At 46.8% G+C, this 13,652-nt stretch overlaps 2 protein-coding genes across 2 annotated transcripts; one reads left to right on the top strand and one right to left on the bottom strand.

The window, feature by feature from the left end:
* The first annotated feature begins 6,858 nt into the window (after positions 1 to 6,858).
* LOC127307588 (MLO-like protein 13) lies at positions 6,859 to 13,311 on the top strand. Its single transcript, XM_051338321.2, has 13 exons — positions 6,859 to 7,048; positions 7,540 to 7,597; positions 7,879 to 8,036; positions 8,288 to 8,404; positions 8,488 to 8,589; positions 10,958 to 11,032; positions 11,127 to 11,215; positions 11,297 to 11,346; positions 11,848 to 11,888; positions 11,981 to 12,190; positions 12,289 to 12,356; positions 12,445 to 12,505; positions 12,619 to 13,311. Exons 1-13 carry the CDS (start codon positions 6,926 to 6,928, stop codon positions 12,958 to 12,960), a joined length of 1,494 nt encoding a protein of 497 aa, XP_051194281.1. The 5' UTR covers positions 6,859 to 6,925; the 3' UTR covers positions 12,961 to 13,311.
* Positions 9,171 to 9,713, bottom strand: LOC127307589 (protein translation factor SUI1 homolog 1-like). The gene has a single exon (XM_051338322.2). It carries the CDS (start codon positions 9,711 to 9,713, stop codon positions 9,171 to 9,173), a length of 543 nt encoding a protein of 180 aa, XP_051194282.1.
* Positions 13,312 to 13,652: the final 341 nt, after the last annotated feature.

The following is a 13,652-nucleotide window of genomic DNA, read 5'->3' as shown; positions in this document are numbered from 1 at the left end:
CGGTATAGGGGCGTTAAGTCTTAGCCTTTCCTAGCATATTTAATTCATTTTTATGCTGTTGTGTACAGTTCGTAATTTTTTTGGTGAAAAACAATTGATAATCATTTTACGAGTGCACTAGGGATTTTTTCGATAAAGTGAATATATTAATATCAATAAGATATCAATTACACCTAGCCTCTGCAACTACGCACTACCCTAATGGTAATACAGATGCACACCCAGCCAAAAACTAAAAAGAAAACTAAGAAAAAATTCCAGCTATGGTGTTCCAGCCCTAGCAGCAACAATACATCCACCACCAAGACAACACCTGAACTCCAGGCTCTTCAAAAGCGACGCCTCCAATAAGAGAAACAGTGCACAAGCACAGTCATCGCCCGATCAAAAGATCTTAGGTTTTCACCATGAAGATAGTCTTTGCTCTCAAAACAATGTCTTCAACAAGGTCATTGTCAGGCACAACCAATTAAGGCGAGGCCTTGGATTTTCACCCTGAAAGGTAAGACTCTGAACTTCACATGTGTTACCGCCCCCACTTGCATATTGTTGCTGAGAGTACCAGAACACCAAGCAAGTCCCTCAACATCACAGAGATTCGAACCTACATTGCTAATCCTCCAATCCGGCCTTCATGATATTCTCCGCCTCTGATTTTCACCATGACCAGAATGTCAACTGATGGCAACACGGAACAGAGCTTCCCGTCGCTCCCTCCAGAACCAAACAATCGGAATAAAAGCATGGGTACGCGCGACCAAATACCACCCGATCCAGCAAACTCCAGGCAAAAGATGCACTGTTCCATTCGTCAGTGGCGCCTTCCGGAACTCATCACTCCATATAGATGAAGAAGGGTCGGCATCCGGAAGGTCTTCATCTTCGCAAAACAAGAATCCTAGGATCACCACCTTTATTCAAGCCTTGCGAGCAGCCCCCACGCCACCACCAGAAACCTGCAAGCAGCCGCACCAAACCCTACCAGCAGCCCTGAGGCTAGACGAGCACTGGGAAAGGAGGCGGCCGAGCAGGTTCGATCCCCCACCGGATCCGGCCCAACCATGCAGCAAAGAGGATCGGGGCAGTGGCAGGGGTACCCAGATCGAGATCTGAGGTTACGGACACCATCCGTCGGCCCTGCTTCTTCACCACCAGCCATGGAGCCGTCGGGCAAGGATCTCCACCACCACCCCAACCAAGGGCGCTGCCCTGGTTGCTGCACGAAAATGAGCCGGCCACACCCGCCCTAGCAGCCATGGCGGCCATCCCCGACGACTGCCGCCCCCAAACCACCTTTGGTGGCAGGGCCCACCATCACCGCGGCAAGGGTCGGCGGCAAGGGCGACGTGGGGAGCAGCAGCAGCGAGGGGATTTGGCGGCGGCGCGTGGAGTCACACCCGGTGTCACCCTAGGATATGCTAACCTGTACATGCCTCTAGATTCGGAGTAAATACATGCACTAGGGATAGGTGACATACAAATCAGATCAGTTGTTTCTTGCTTGGATTTGATCCGACGGTAGGTTCAAGACAATCTTCATAGTCAAATACCCCAAATTACATGACCGTGCAATACAATGAAAGTAATCAACTAATGATGCAATCAAAGAATACCAGAAGCAAGATGGAGGAAAAGACTTTGGTCAAAGACAAACCTAAGCGTTGCATCGACGGCTCCCAACTACCGCCGCCTGGGCCAATGGCACTAGCCAAACAAATCCTATCAGAGGAATAATAAAACAGCATTCACCAATCGCTCTAATTTTTTGCTTCTGCGTTGGTAATTGCGCCCTTCTCAATTCAATTATCTCGGATATTGGTCTTGTGGATTGGAGCCCTCAGTAGCGGCCAACAAGCAGGCGTCCAACACAAACGCAACAGAAAGCCAGAAACAAAACGATATGTTTTTCTTAGGGAACGAAATGTTCTGTTCTGATCGTAAGTGTGCGTGCCGATCCCTTGTTGATTCCTTTTTCCTGATGAACTAATAAAAATCTTAGTTTCTGAATGGGATTCCAGCTTCTGGGCCTAATTTTTCTCTTGTGCGTGGACCTCATAGTACTATATGGGCTTGGAATAGGGGATTTGGTGTTGCTTCACGTGTGCTATAGACGGATAGCCGGACAGGGGGGTGAAATATGCAAATAGCACCAACGGAAGATGCTAAAAGAAATTAAAAAAACACCAAAGGACAAATAATTAGCGGTCTGGCTGATCGTTTTGAAGGAGCGAGCGCTTTAGCAGCGGAGTTGCTAAAAGTGTGTTCTCACACGAACACGTTACATGTGTACCCTCATTCGCTCAATAGCGGGCCCGATGCATGAAGAAGGCCGACCAGAAGCGTGATAAGCACGATAGTTCAATCTACTCAGTTTCCAAAGATAATGTAAATCAATGTGAAGCCATCGAAGAGCAGAAGCAAGCACGAATGTGTAGGGAAAAACTAGATTGTATTGAAGGTATTGATTTGTTTGAGTTGCCTAACTCAGTTGGCCATCACCCCTCAGATATATATTGGGCGGATGATCTTGTCGTGCATGGACTACAAGATCCACGCGTTTACAATGTTTGAATTCAGATTAAACTCCTATTTCAAACTAGACAAGTTCCTTGTGATCCTCGTATTGGAGCCAGAATCCACTAGGTCTTGGTATCAGAGTTGATCCATGCACGTCGATCCACGTGTGCCCCTGCTGTGTAGCCTGAGTACTTTGGTTTCTGACTCCTCGAACATGTCGGTCCAAGTCTCAAGAAAAATCTTGCAATTGGCAGCCCGTCAACCAAAAATGACTAGCAACACGTGTGCAAACTAACTCGAGATGATAATGAGGGAAACTCTTCTTTGAGGACTTTGTTGAGGTGAATTTTATAGGGTTGATTTGTCACCCATCGAACAAGTTTTTAGCGGTGTCAAGGTGTCACAAGAAAAGTGGCACTATTGTTTAGGTCATCCAGCATCTCCATAATTCATCATGTGCTTCACCGCCACTAGTTTCCCTCGATGCAACCTAGGAATAATTATGTGATGCATGTTAATGTAATTATCATATCATTTTGCGCAAAAAAAACTTATCATATCATTGATACGGTAGCTGTCAACTATACCATGTGCGCCATGTACTGTATTATAAAGAGCAATGAAAGCCTACTCCCACCCAGCGTCAACCCTATCACATTGTTTTCCAGATGCAGCATTCAACTACGAAGGTACCACGTTTCAGGCGAGATGTGTACACATGATGTGACACATGAGCCAAAAGATCAGATGCTACCACATTAATACATGTCCGATTCTAGCCAAGACGCGAGCCTTGTGAAGTACGTAATTTAAATCTCAGATATATGAACATGATGCATTCCCAAGGCTTTTGCATTCCTAAAGTTGCTTCAAACTCAATTTTGAACCTTTTTTTTCTCTAGAAAGGTGCTTTCACTTCAAGTGTTTTTTGTGAAGGGATAATTGCTTAAAACTGAAAACCTAAAATTATGTAAAACTGGTTTCTTGCATCTAAGGCGATATTTTTTCGTGTGGAAGGATGGGAATAATATACAAGATGCCTGACTATAGTTTACTTGAGGTCATATATAGAACTAGTAGAGGTAGTGCAAGAAAAGATGCTCGCTCAAGAAGGAGCAGCCAAGTTGAATACTTTGACAATGACTCAGAAGTCACGCATGTGGAAGGGCGTCAAGAAGATCGAATTCTTGATTTGTTATATGCCCCAAGCGAATTGCTCATGTGGTGGGTACCTTCTTTGCCATTGGTTGACTGTTAACAACCTCGTGATCAGATCCTTCCGATTCAAAATAAATATCGTGACTTTAGTTCAAATTCAATTAAAAAATAAACTAAATTTACAACACTTAGGTTTGAAGATCAATTTTTTATTTTTATTACTTTTAATTTGGAATCTTTCTACTGCTATGGACGATGATCAATATATTGTTGATTTTTCTTGGAAAAAAATGAATTGAACATACAACACTTATTATAGATCCGAGGGAGTACTATTTTGCATCTAGCTTTGCTATGCGAATTTTGGCAGCACTTCGATTGTATGCGGGCGGCATGTTGATAGTATCCCGCGTATCTTTCGACAAATGAAAGTACTCCTCTGATCCAACTACTTATCACATATTCAACGAATTTAAACTGATTTTAGGAAAAATGCTGCAACAAGTAATTTGATCCGAGGGAGCATTTCAACATATAGCTCGACATTAACACAGTTCGAGTCAGGTACTACCATCAGCAACACGACATTCTTTTTTTCGAGGGTACGCCAATGGTGTACCAGATCTTTATAGAAGGGGAGCAACAGATATACAAGAAGCCGGAGCAACATTGCGAACAACGAGTCCGGCCAACTCCAACACACAGGCTAGCCTACTCTCGCGGCACCCTGGGACTCCCTCCTACTCTAGTTGCTCTCCAAGTGCTGAACTCCTCCTTAATCCTAGTGACTAGCTGTTGGACATTACATTGATGCGAAGTGTTGTTGAACACTATGGCGTTTCTTTGCTTCCAGAGAAGCCAAGCCGTAAGAAGCACCAGGGTATCGAACCCTCTTCTATCCTTCATGTGTACCAGCTCTCTCGCCGCACTCCACCAGGCTTCCAAGGAGCTATCATTGTGAGGCTCTAGGATGTTTAGCCCCGCCGCCAACAAGCATTCGAACCAGACTTGGCGAGCGTAAGGGCATTGCGTGAGCACGTGATCCATCGTGTCTTCATCCTGTAGGCAGGTGAAACATGTGGCTGTGTGCTCTTGCAGACCATGGCGGAATCTCCTATCCGAGGTCCAAATCCGGTACCTGAGGGCAAGCCATCCGACGATTTTGAAACTGGGAGGTGCAAAGGACCTCCAAAGCGGCTTGTGCATGGTGAAGACCTCCTCGCCCCGACAAAGAAGCATGTAAGTGTCCTTGGCATTGTACTCCCCATTGGCAGCTCCCGTCCAAGCAAAGCGATCCGGTTCCTCGGTATTCATTTGCATAGTGTCCACAGCCTCCGGCCCACAAACTGATGCACTACGCCCAACCCTCGACAGATAGGTTTGGATCAATATCCGCTAGCCAAGCGTTGTCGATGAGCGCCTCCGAAACGCGTCGGGCGTTCCTTCTCCTGGTCGAGACCGCCAAAACCACCAAGGGTGCAATATCCTCAGCCTTGCGCCCATTCAGCCATCTGTCAGCCCAAAAGAATATCATCTTGCCGTTCCCCAATGATATCTTGGCGAGGCTTTGGAAAACCGCGAGCGCGCTCTGGTCCCTGTTGAGCTTCAGACCTTGCCACGGCCTATTTGCATCTGTTCGCTGCAGCCATTCCCATCTCGCTCTAAGCGCCACTCCCTGTAAGTGCAGATTCTTCACTCCTAGACCGCCGAAACGCGTCGGCTTGCAAACGTTTTCCCACGCTACTAGACAATGGCCTCCATTAGCTTGTTTCTTCCCCACCCAAAAGAAGCTTCTCAGATGCTTGGATATCTCCTCTACTAACTAGGCCGGGGGCTCATCCACCAAGATGTGGTGAATTGGACGAGCCATCATCGCCGATTTGATAAGCACCAGGCGCCAAGCCCTATCAATAAGGCCTCGCTACCAAGATGGGACAACCTTGATCACCGCATCCAGGAGGGGCTGCCACTCTGCCCTCGTCAATGGCCTAAGAGCCAGCTGTAGGCCGAGGTATTTGATGGGGAAAGGAGTGCTCTGGCATCCCAATAGCTCTTGCGTTCTAGCCTTGTCTTCTTCCGAACCTCTGATCAAAGTGGCTCCCGTTTTCTGATAGTTCACCTGAAGTCCTGACACTTCCCCGAACATGTTCAGCATCTGTTTGATCAACGACAGCTCCTGTGTGTCTGGCCTGAAGAAAAGCACAACATCATCTGCATAGATGGACACTCTTTACATCGGGGAGATGCCTGCCAGGTCACTGAACAGCCCCTCTTCCACTGCCTTGGCCACCAAGCTCGACAGGACTTGCATTCCGATCACAAAGAGCAGCGGTGATGTTGGATCACCCTGCCTTAAACCTCGTGTGTGCTGAATTCTATCCCCGGGGACTCCATTGACCGTCACCCTGGTATTAGCAGTGTATAGGATCAAGGCGATCCACTTAAGGAACCTGGCGCCAAAACCCATCTGTCTCAAGACTTCGAACAAGAACGCCCATGACATGGTGTCGAAGGGGCGCGTAAGATCAAGCTTGAGGAGCACCCCTGTTTGCCTCCTAGTGTTGATTCTCCTAACCAACACGACATTCATCCATCACAACCTAGAGAAAATGCACATTTCCAGGACAGGTCCCGCGCGCGGCCTGATGTACACAAGACATGTCAGAGGAGGCAAAAAGATCTGGACGTTTCCACCTGCGCTACTTCTTCCACGATCTGCCTATCGCATCTCTCTTGCGCTCTACTCCACCACCACTCAATCAGCAGCGACGAGATGAGATTCCATCCAGGAGTACGTCAACTCCGAGCCTCGTTTCCATTTTTCTGCTCGCAATTGATCCACGCCGCCGGGACCACCGGGCCCCGGCGCACATATACAATGACGACGCGGCCAGGTCTTTCCGGCCGGCCTCTTCGTCCCCTCGCTCTCACTCGGAGGGAAAAAAATATCCACACGAGTTCCGCGAGCGAACAAAATTCGAAAGCGAAGGAAGCCTGGCTTCACGTGCAGCCCCTCCCGCCAGCGGACAAGCCGCTCGCTCTCATCTCATGGCGTGGTTGGGGCTGAGCTGCTGAGCTGGGGTCGCTGTCCCCGCCGCATCGCAGAGCCGGCTCGTGGCACCGGTCGCTGCTACCCCCACCACCGTGTGCCGCGCCCCCATTTATAGCAGCCACATGGTGCGGGTAGCATCCTCGACTTAGCTAGGAGCCCAGGAGGGAGAAGCTAGGAGGGGTCCAGTCGTCGACAAGAATGGGGGAGGCGGAGGAGGCGCAGTCGCTGGCGCTCACGCCGACGTGGGTGGTCGCCGCCGTCTGCCTCATCATAGTCGCCATCTCCCTCGCCGCCGAGCGCCTGCTCCACCGCCTCGGCAAGGCATGCACCACTACTTACCTTCATTGCTGCATGCTCCCTCCCTAACTTCTTTGCTCTGCTGCTAATTACTTATTTTCCCCTTGTTGCTGTTACTCCGCCGTTACTGATCATATCTAGTCTTCCTTTGCTGGGCATGCACATTTCTAATACTCCCTCCGTCCGTAAAAGAATGTCCGAGATTTGTCTAAATTCAAATTTAGACAAATCTCCGACATCCTTTTATGGATAGATGTAGTATTACTCTTTCTAGTGATATGCTAACGCAAAGTTTAGATTGTTTGATATTTCGCAACTCATTGGTGTGAAGGAATTTTTTGTGGGAAACTGGATGTACTTTCTTCCCAAGATTAGCGACCTATGATAAGGGAGACAATTGTACAAGCACCATTAGTGCGGCATAGTACTGTTGAGGAAATTGCTGTTGAGCCATGATTTCCATGTGCAGTAATACCTGTCTGGTTTGCCTTTACTCAGCCTTTTTCCTTGTGCAGGTGCTCAAATTCAATGGCCAGGAAGCACTGTTTTCAGCCCTGCAGAAAGTCAAAGAAGGTAGTAGTTTTATCCTAATTGTTAGTTAAATATGCTGCATAACTTCTTTTATCCGTCCGATATCATCACCTCACTTGCCCCGCACATCTTGGTTATCACAACCTTAAGATAAGATCTTATCATCACCTATTTTCTTTTCCTGATGGAAACTGCATACCTGAACTGAATACAATCAATATGAAAAGTAACATCAGATACCAACCGAAAAGCATTTCCATGGCTCGACAACTGCATAGTACAGTTTCTTCGCTACCTAATCTATTTGTCCGTTACTTGTGCAGAGTTGATGATTCTGGGTTTCATTTCCTTCCTACTAAGCGTCTTCCAAAATCTCATCAATCACATCTGCATACCGGAGAGTGCTGCACGTATCATGCTTCCCTGCATCGCAGACTCGTCCAAAGCCAGCGAAGATGCTGCCAAACTTTGCAAGATAAAGGTAGACCATGAAGTATAAAGAAATCAAATTAGTACTTGAGTTCAATTTAGTGTTGTTCACTGTTCCCTATAGATTTGGCTGTAGTGGATAAATGGATATTTAGTTGTTTCCTGATTTTCTTTGATAGTTACTATCGTTGATGTACTCTGAGTAGTGAGTAGTAGCAGAACCTAGTTATTTCCATTTAATTGTAATTGACAGACATTGCCAGTCCCAAGTCATTCTGAAACATTATTTTTGCACTTATGCAGGGCGAAGTTCCCATGCTATCTGAAGAGGCTTTGCATCAACTGCACATCTTTATCTTTGTACTTGGTGTGGTCCATGTTCTCTTCTGCGTTACAACACTTGTACTTGGCAGAGCCAAGGTATAATTACTATTATTGTCGATGAATATGAGTTTCGCATGACATGTTAGTCAAGGTAACAAATTTGGGGTGACCTCTTGTAGATGACAAAATGGGATAAATGGGAGAAAGAAATTCAAGAAGGAAGTCTCAAGGAGCGTGAAAAGGGGTCGAGCTGGATGAAATCATCTGCTTTAAGATGGATTGTAAGTAATCTGACCCTCTTATTATGCTTCTCGATTGGTGTTAAGTCAGTGGTAAATCCTTTATTCGTGATACATGTGAAGACGGCATGAGAATAAAATGGATTTCAGTTTTCTCTTTTTCTACCATTCATGTTCCCAACCAATGAATTATTTGGGTGCACCAAAGTACAATCAAACTGCCTTTTTTAGAGTGGTATCGATTTCTTAATGCTTTTGAAGTTTACATTTTAAAATACATAGCTGCATATGCAACTAAATCTCCCTCCCGGGCCGCTCGTGCGGGCGGTTCCGGAGGGCGCCCCACACCCCGCCAAACAACCAATCTTCGAGCTCCCCTTGCCGCTGCCGCCGCCGGCGCCGGCAGGGGTGGCCGGCAGGGGTGGCGGCGCCCGGCCGCCGAAGGCGGAGGGCAGGCGGGCAGACCTCTCTTGCCTCCTCTTCGCACGGAGAGATGGCGATGTGGAGGACTGCGGCGGTGCGGTAGGCCGAGGCGGTGAAGGCGAGCGTCCGAGGTGGCGTGGTGGGCAGCGGTGCAGCGTGGGGCAGCGCAAGGTCTAGGCCGATCTAGACGACGCGCTTGACTAGAAGCCGTGGACCTTGATGCAGTCCATCTTTGCGAGCCCGGCCTTGGCGATGATGGCGGCGACCTTCTTGCGGTGGTCGCCCTGCAGCTGGATGTCGTTGCCGAGCTCCTTGTCCTCGATGACGGTGCCGTTGCAGCAGAGCTCCCGCTTGAGGTCCCGCAGCACCTTGGCGTAGTCGTAGCCCTTGCTAAGCCCCTGCACCGTGGTCAGCGTCTTCCTGCCATTGCGCTGCTGCGCGCGGAGGTGCACGCGGCTGTCGTCCCCGGCCCCGGTGGTGGCGCCCGCCTCGGCGGCCTCGTTGACGAACAGGTCGAAGGAGGTCGGCGGCAGCGCGTCGTCGTCAAAGTCGGGGGATCTGGGCCCGATCTGGGCCAGGTGGGCCGCAGTTGCTCGCGCCCGGGATGGCGTCTGCAACCTGGCGAAGGATCGTGCGCATTGTCGTTGTTGTTCCTTTGCAGGTCTGCTAGCTACTCGCCTGTTGCCCAGCAACCGTGCCGGATTCCATGCTCGTTCGTCTTCTCCGAAGCCGGTTAGTGGCATGGGGGCTGCTGGCCTGGCATAAATAAAGTTGGTGGTCCTAAGGCCTTTCTTATGCGAAGATGGAGACCTTCCTGAAGTCAGTCCCTCTTGATCTGGCCGGAGTGGTGTGTTCCGGAAAGCTCCGCTGGCGGATGTAACAACGCTTTTTTTGCCTGGAGTTTGCTGGATCGGTGATATTCGGTCGGATGCACCCATGCTTTTATTCCAACCGATTGGTTCTGGAGGGAGTATCACGAAGCTCTGTTCTTTCTTGCCATATGAAAACATGCTCCATGGCGAAGTTAGAGGCGGAGAATACCATGAGGGCCGGATTGGAGGACTTGCTATAGAGGTTCAAGTTTTTTAACGCTGTTGAGGGACTTGCTTGGTATTCTGAGTTTCGCAACAGCAGTATGCAAGAGGGGGCGGCAATACAGGTGAAGTTCAGAGTCTTACCTTTCGGGATAAAAATCCAATGTCTGGCCTTAACTGGTTGTGCTTGGCAATGACCTTATTAGAAGCATTGTTTTGAAAGCGGAGACTATCTTCAGGGTGAAAACCTAATATCTTATGATTGGACGACGATGGTGTTTGTGCATTGTTACCTTCTTGGAGGCATCGCTTTTGGAGAGCCTAGAATTCAGGTGTTGTCTTGGTGGTGGATGTACCGTTGTTGCTATGGCTGGAATACCGTAGCGGGACTTTTCTTTTATGTAATTTTTCTTTCTATTTTTTGGTTGTGTGCATCCGTAATGCTATTAGAGTATTGCGTTGTTGCAGAGGCTAAGTGTAATTGGTATCTTCTTGATATTAATATATACTCCTTATCGAAAAAAATGCAACTAAATACGGGAGGCATTGTGACTAAGTTATTCATGAAAGATAACTACCGTCCGTTGTGTGGTCAAATTGTGATTTGTGGAAAATGAGTAAACACTTGAATTTGGTCCATTGTCAACTAAAGTTTACTATGGTCTGAAAGCTATATGATATTAAGGTATCAATGGCATGAGCACAAAGTGCAGTGGCGCTTAGCCTGCACTTCTGTTGTCATTTTACGTGTCCCTTTGCAAAAAGGCAACATCATGACCAAATACTTATGTAGCATCTAATGCAATGAACATTTGTTTTGATCGAGTATCCTAGTTGCTACATAGTTCTATGTTAGCATTCTTTATGTTCAAATATTTTCCCACATTCAAATTATAAACTCGGTATGCCATCTATATGCTGATTCCAAAGATTTTATTCCTATATGATTTCAGGTTCCATTCTTCAAGCAGTTTTACAATTCTGTTGGTAAACCAGATTATCAAGTACTCAGAGCAGCTTTTGTTCAGGTAAGATGTACTTGTAGTAACTTCTGCTCAATCATAAGTTCCCCGATTTTCTTAGTGAAGCTAATAGTACACTTGTCATTTCTCTCCCTCCCAGCGACACTACCCAAATCGTCCAGACTTTGATTTCCACAAGTACATGGTTCGCGCTCTCGAGCATGACTTCAAAGAAATTGTTGGAATCAGGTTAGTAATGGGTAGAGATCCAACTTTGATTGCTTCAGAAAAATATATTTAGTTTTTCTAATGATTCTCACGCACATGCAGCTGGTACCTATGGCTTTTCGTCATCGTCTTCCTGCTGCTGAATATAAATGGTAGCCATCATAAACCTCTGAAAACAAGTGTTTTCATTTATCTGCTGGCATCACGGAGGTCACATCACATTAATTTGCTGCCAAGATATACTGATTCTAAAAGAATGATGAAAAAATGGACTTGTAACCATATGAACATCACTATTTCCAACACTACAAGTCATCATACTCGGTTCACGATTCATTAATCCAAGGAATCGTAATACCGGTTTATTAGATCGACACGTAGTTTGAGAAAAAAATTGATTATAAATTTGGTCAATAAAATATAAATTATATCTCATAAAAATTATACCATTGAAAACATACTTTGAATATGAATCCAATAATATAATTTTTGTGACATTTAATTCGTATTTTTTAACTAAATTTATGGTGTTTTTCTTAAACTACGTGTCAGCCTAATAAACCGGTATAGAGGGAGTAATAAGATATCTACGGAGTTTTATGAACTAGCTTGCTTTTTTGTCACTGATGCCTTTTAATTTACTGTCAATGAAGGGTGGCACACATACTTCTGGCTGGCTTTCCTGCCCTTAATTGTAAGTACCTCAAAAACTGTCACTCCGGTAAAAACATTTTTAGTTACCACGATAGAGGAGACTCTAACTGCTTGGGATAAATAAACTTGCAGCTTCTGCTCATCGTTGGCACAAAGCTGGAGTACATCAGCACTCGGTTGGCTCAAGAAGCAGCCGAGTGTCCGGATGAAGCAACTGCAAACCCCTGGAATAAGCCAGCCAAGGAGCACTTCTGGTTCAGCAATCCTCGGGTTGTGCTCCATCTGATTCATTTCATCCTGTTCCAGAACTCCTTTGAGATGGGATTTTTCTTCTGGGTCTTGGTATGCTTTTGTAAATTATTGCCTGTCTAGGTCTGCAATTTGCACTAAATGCACACAACTATAGAACCATGGGGCTAATTAATTGGTAAACATTGCAGGCAACATATGGGTTTGATTCATGCATCATGGAGAACAAATCATATGCCCTTCCCAGACTTGCCATTGGGTTAGTAAAAAATCTCCAATTCCTCCTTGATCCATTTCTATATGCATGATACACAGCTGACAAGTATGTTTCTGCGTTGAACTTGCAGTATCGTCGTCCAGGTGCTCTGCAGCTACAGCACCCTGCCGCTATACGCCATTGTCACCCACGTAAGATCTCACTCTATCGCCATTAATTTACCAGGAACACTACTTGACTGGTTAGCTCCAACTGAGAGTAGCGGATTGTTAAAACTGTTTTGGATGGTGGACGATCATTTCAGATGGGCGGCGACATCAAGCTGCAGGCGTTCGGCGAGCACGTGCACGTGTCCGTACACAGCTGGGCGACGGACGTGAAGAAGAAGTCCACGTCGCTGCCGGCGCACACACACGCGCACGCGCACCAGCACCAGCACCCACACCAGCACCTACGCATCCCGTTCCTCAGCAAGAAGAGGCACAGCTCCCGCCGCGGCGACGCCGAGGAGGCTGCAGCCGAGGCCAGGGCAGCGCAGCACCTTGCCGAGAGCTCCAGCATGCCCACCGAGCGGCCGCAGCCCATCGATGACCTGGAGGAGATCGTGACGACCACGGAGGAGGACCATCGTCGTCGCCACGGGTAGCTTAGCTTCTCGTAGATGTTGTACGATCTCGCATTACTAACGGCAGTCCACGCGCCTAGCCCCAGTCTGACGCCCAACGCTGTTGCCGACGTCATCATCCTAGCATGTTAGCTGTGGAGCCTGCAGGCCGGCTCCGGCTAAACTATCTAGCAGACTGTCTAGGACCTGCTGCTACTAGACACTGCCGCGCGATGAAAACTTTAACATCATGAGAAATGCATTTGATTTCACTCATATCGCATATCTTATGAAGGAACTATCGGTATATTTGTCTTATAAGTTTTTTGCCCATTTTAGCAATAATGCCAATGGGGAAGAAGTTTTGAGGGTTTAAGGAAAAAATTGATTTTATGGTCGCTTTGTGCTTAAGCTTTTACCTTTCATGTTTTGCATCATTGCTTGTTAGTACTTTGCATTGTTGAGTATATAGAGGAAAATCCACCAAAACAACAATAGTTAACAATATATGCAATGAAATCTAACAAATTAAAATTCATTAACGCGTGCTTAGATTGAGGAAGAGTTTGCTCTATATGTGGTGATTCTGCTAACATCACGTACTTTTGTAGCATTTGATGTTAGTTCAACCCGTTTGGATCTTTAAATTTATTATATAAACCACATCAATTACGAAACCGCCATGTGCATCTTCAAATATTCCTACACACTTAGCATAGAATAAACTGTTCTCG

Source organism: Lolium perenne, chromosome 6 (genome assembly GCF_019359855.2).
Source record: "Lolium perenne isolate Kyuss_39 chromosome 6, Kyuss_2.0, whole genome shotgun sequence".
NCBI lineage: Eukaryota > Viridiplantae > Streptophyta > Magnoliopsida > Poales > Poaceae > Lolium > Lolium perenne.
Note: the sequence above shows the minus strand (reverse complement) of the source record. Positions and strands in the feature narration are given on the sequence as shown.

Bases quoted from the DNA above. Each gene is read 5' to 3' on its own strand.
- LOC127307589 (XM_051338322.2), bottom strand. From the start codon at position 9,713: ATGCCACTAACCGGCTTCGGAGAAGACGAACGAGCATGGAATCCGGCA.
- LOC127307588 (XM_051338321.2), top strand. From the start codon at position 6,926: ATGGGGGAGGCGGAGGAGGCGCAGTCGCTGGCGCTCACGCCGACGTGG. The intron at 11,216-11,296 runs GTTAGTAATGGG...ACGCACATGCAG, and splicing joins AAAGAAATTGTTGGAATCAG to CTGGTACCTATGGCTTTTCG. The intron at 12,357-12,444 runs GTTAGTAAAAAA...TTGAACTTGCAG, and splicing joins CTTCCCAGACTTGCCATTGG to TATCGTCGTCCAGGTGCTCT.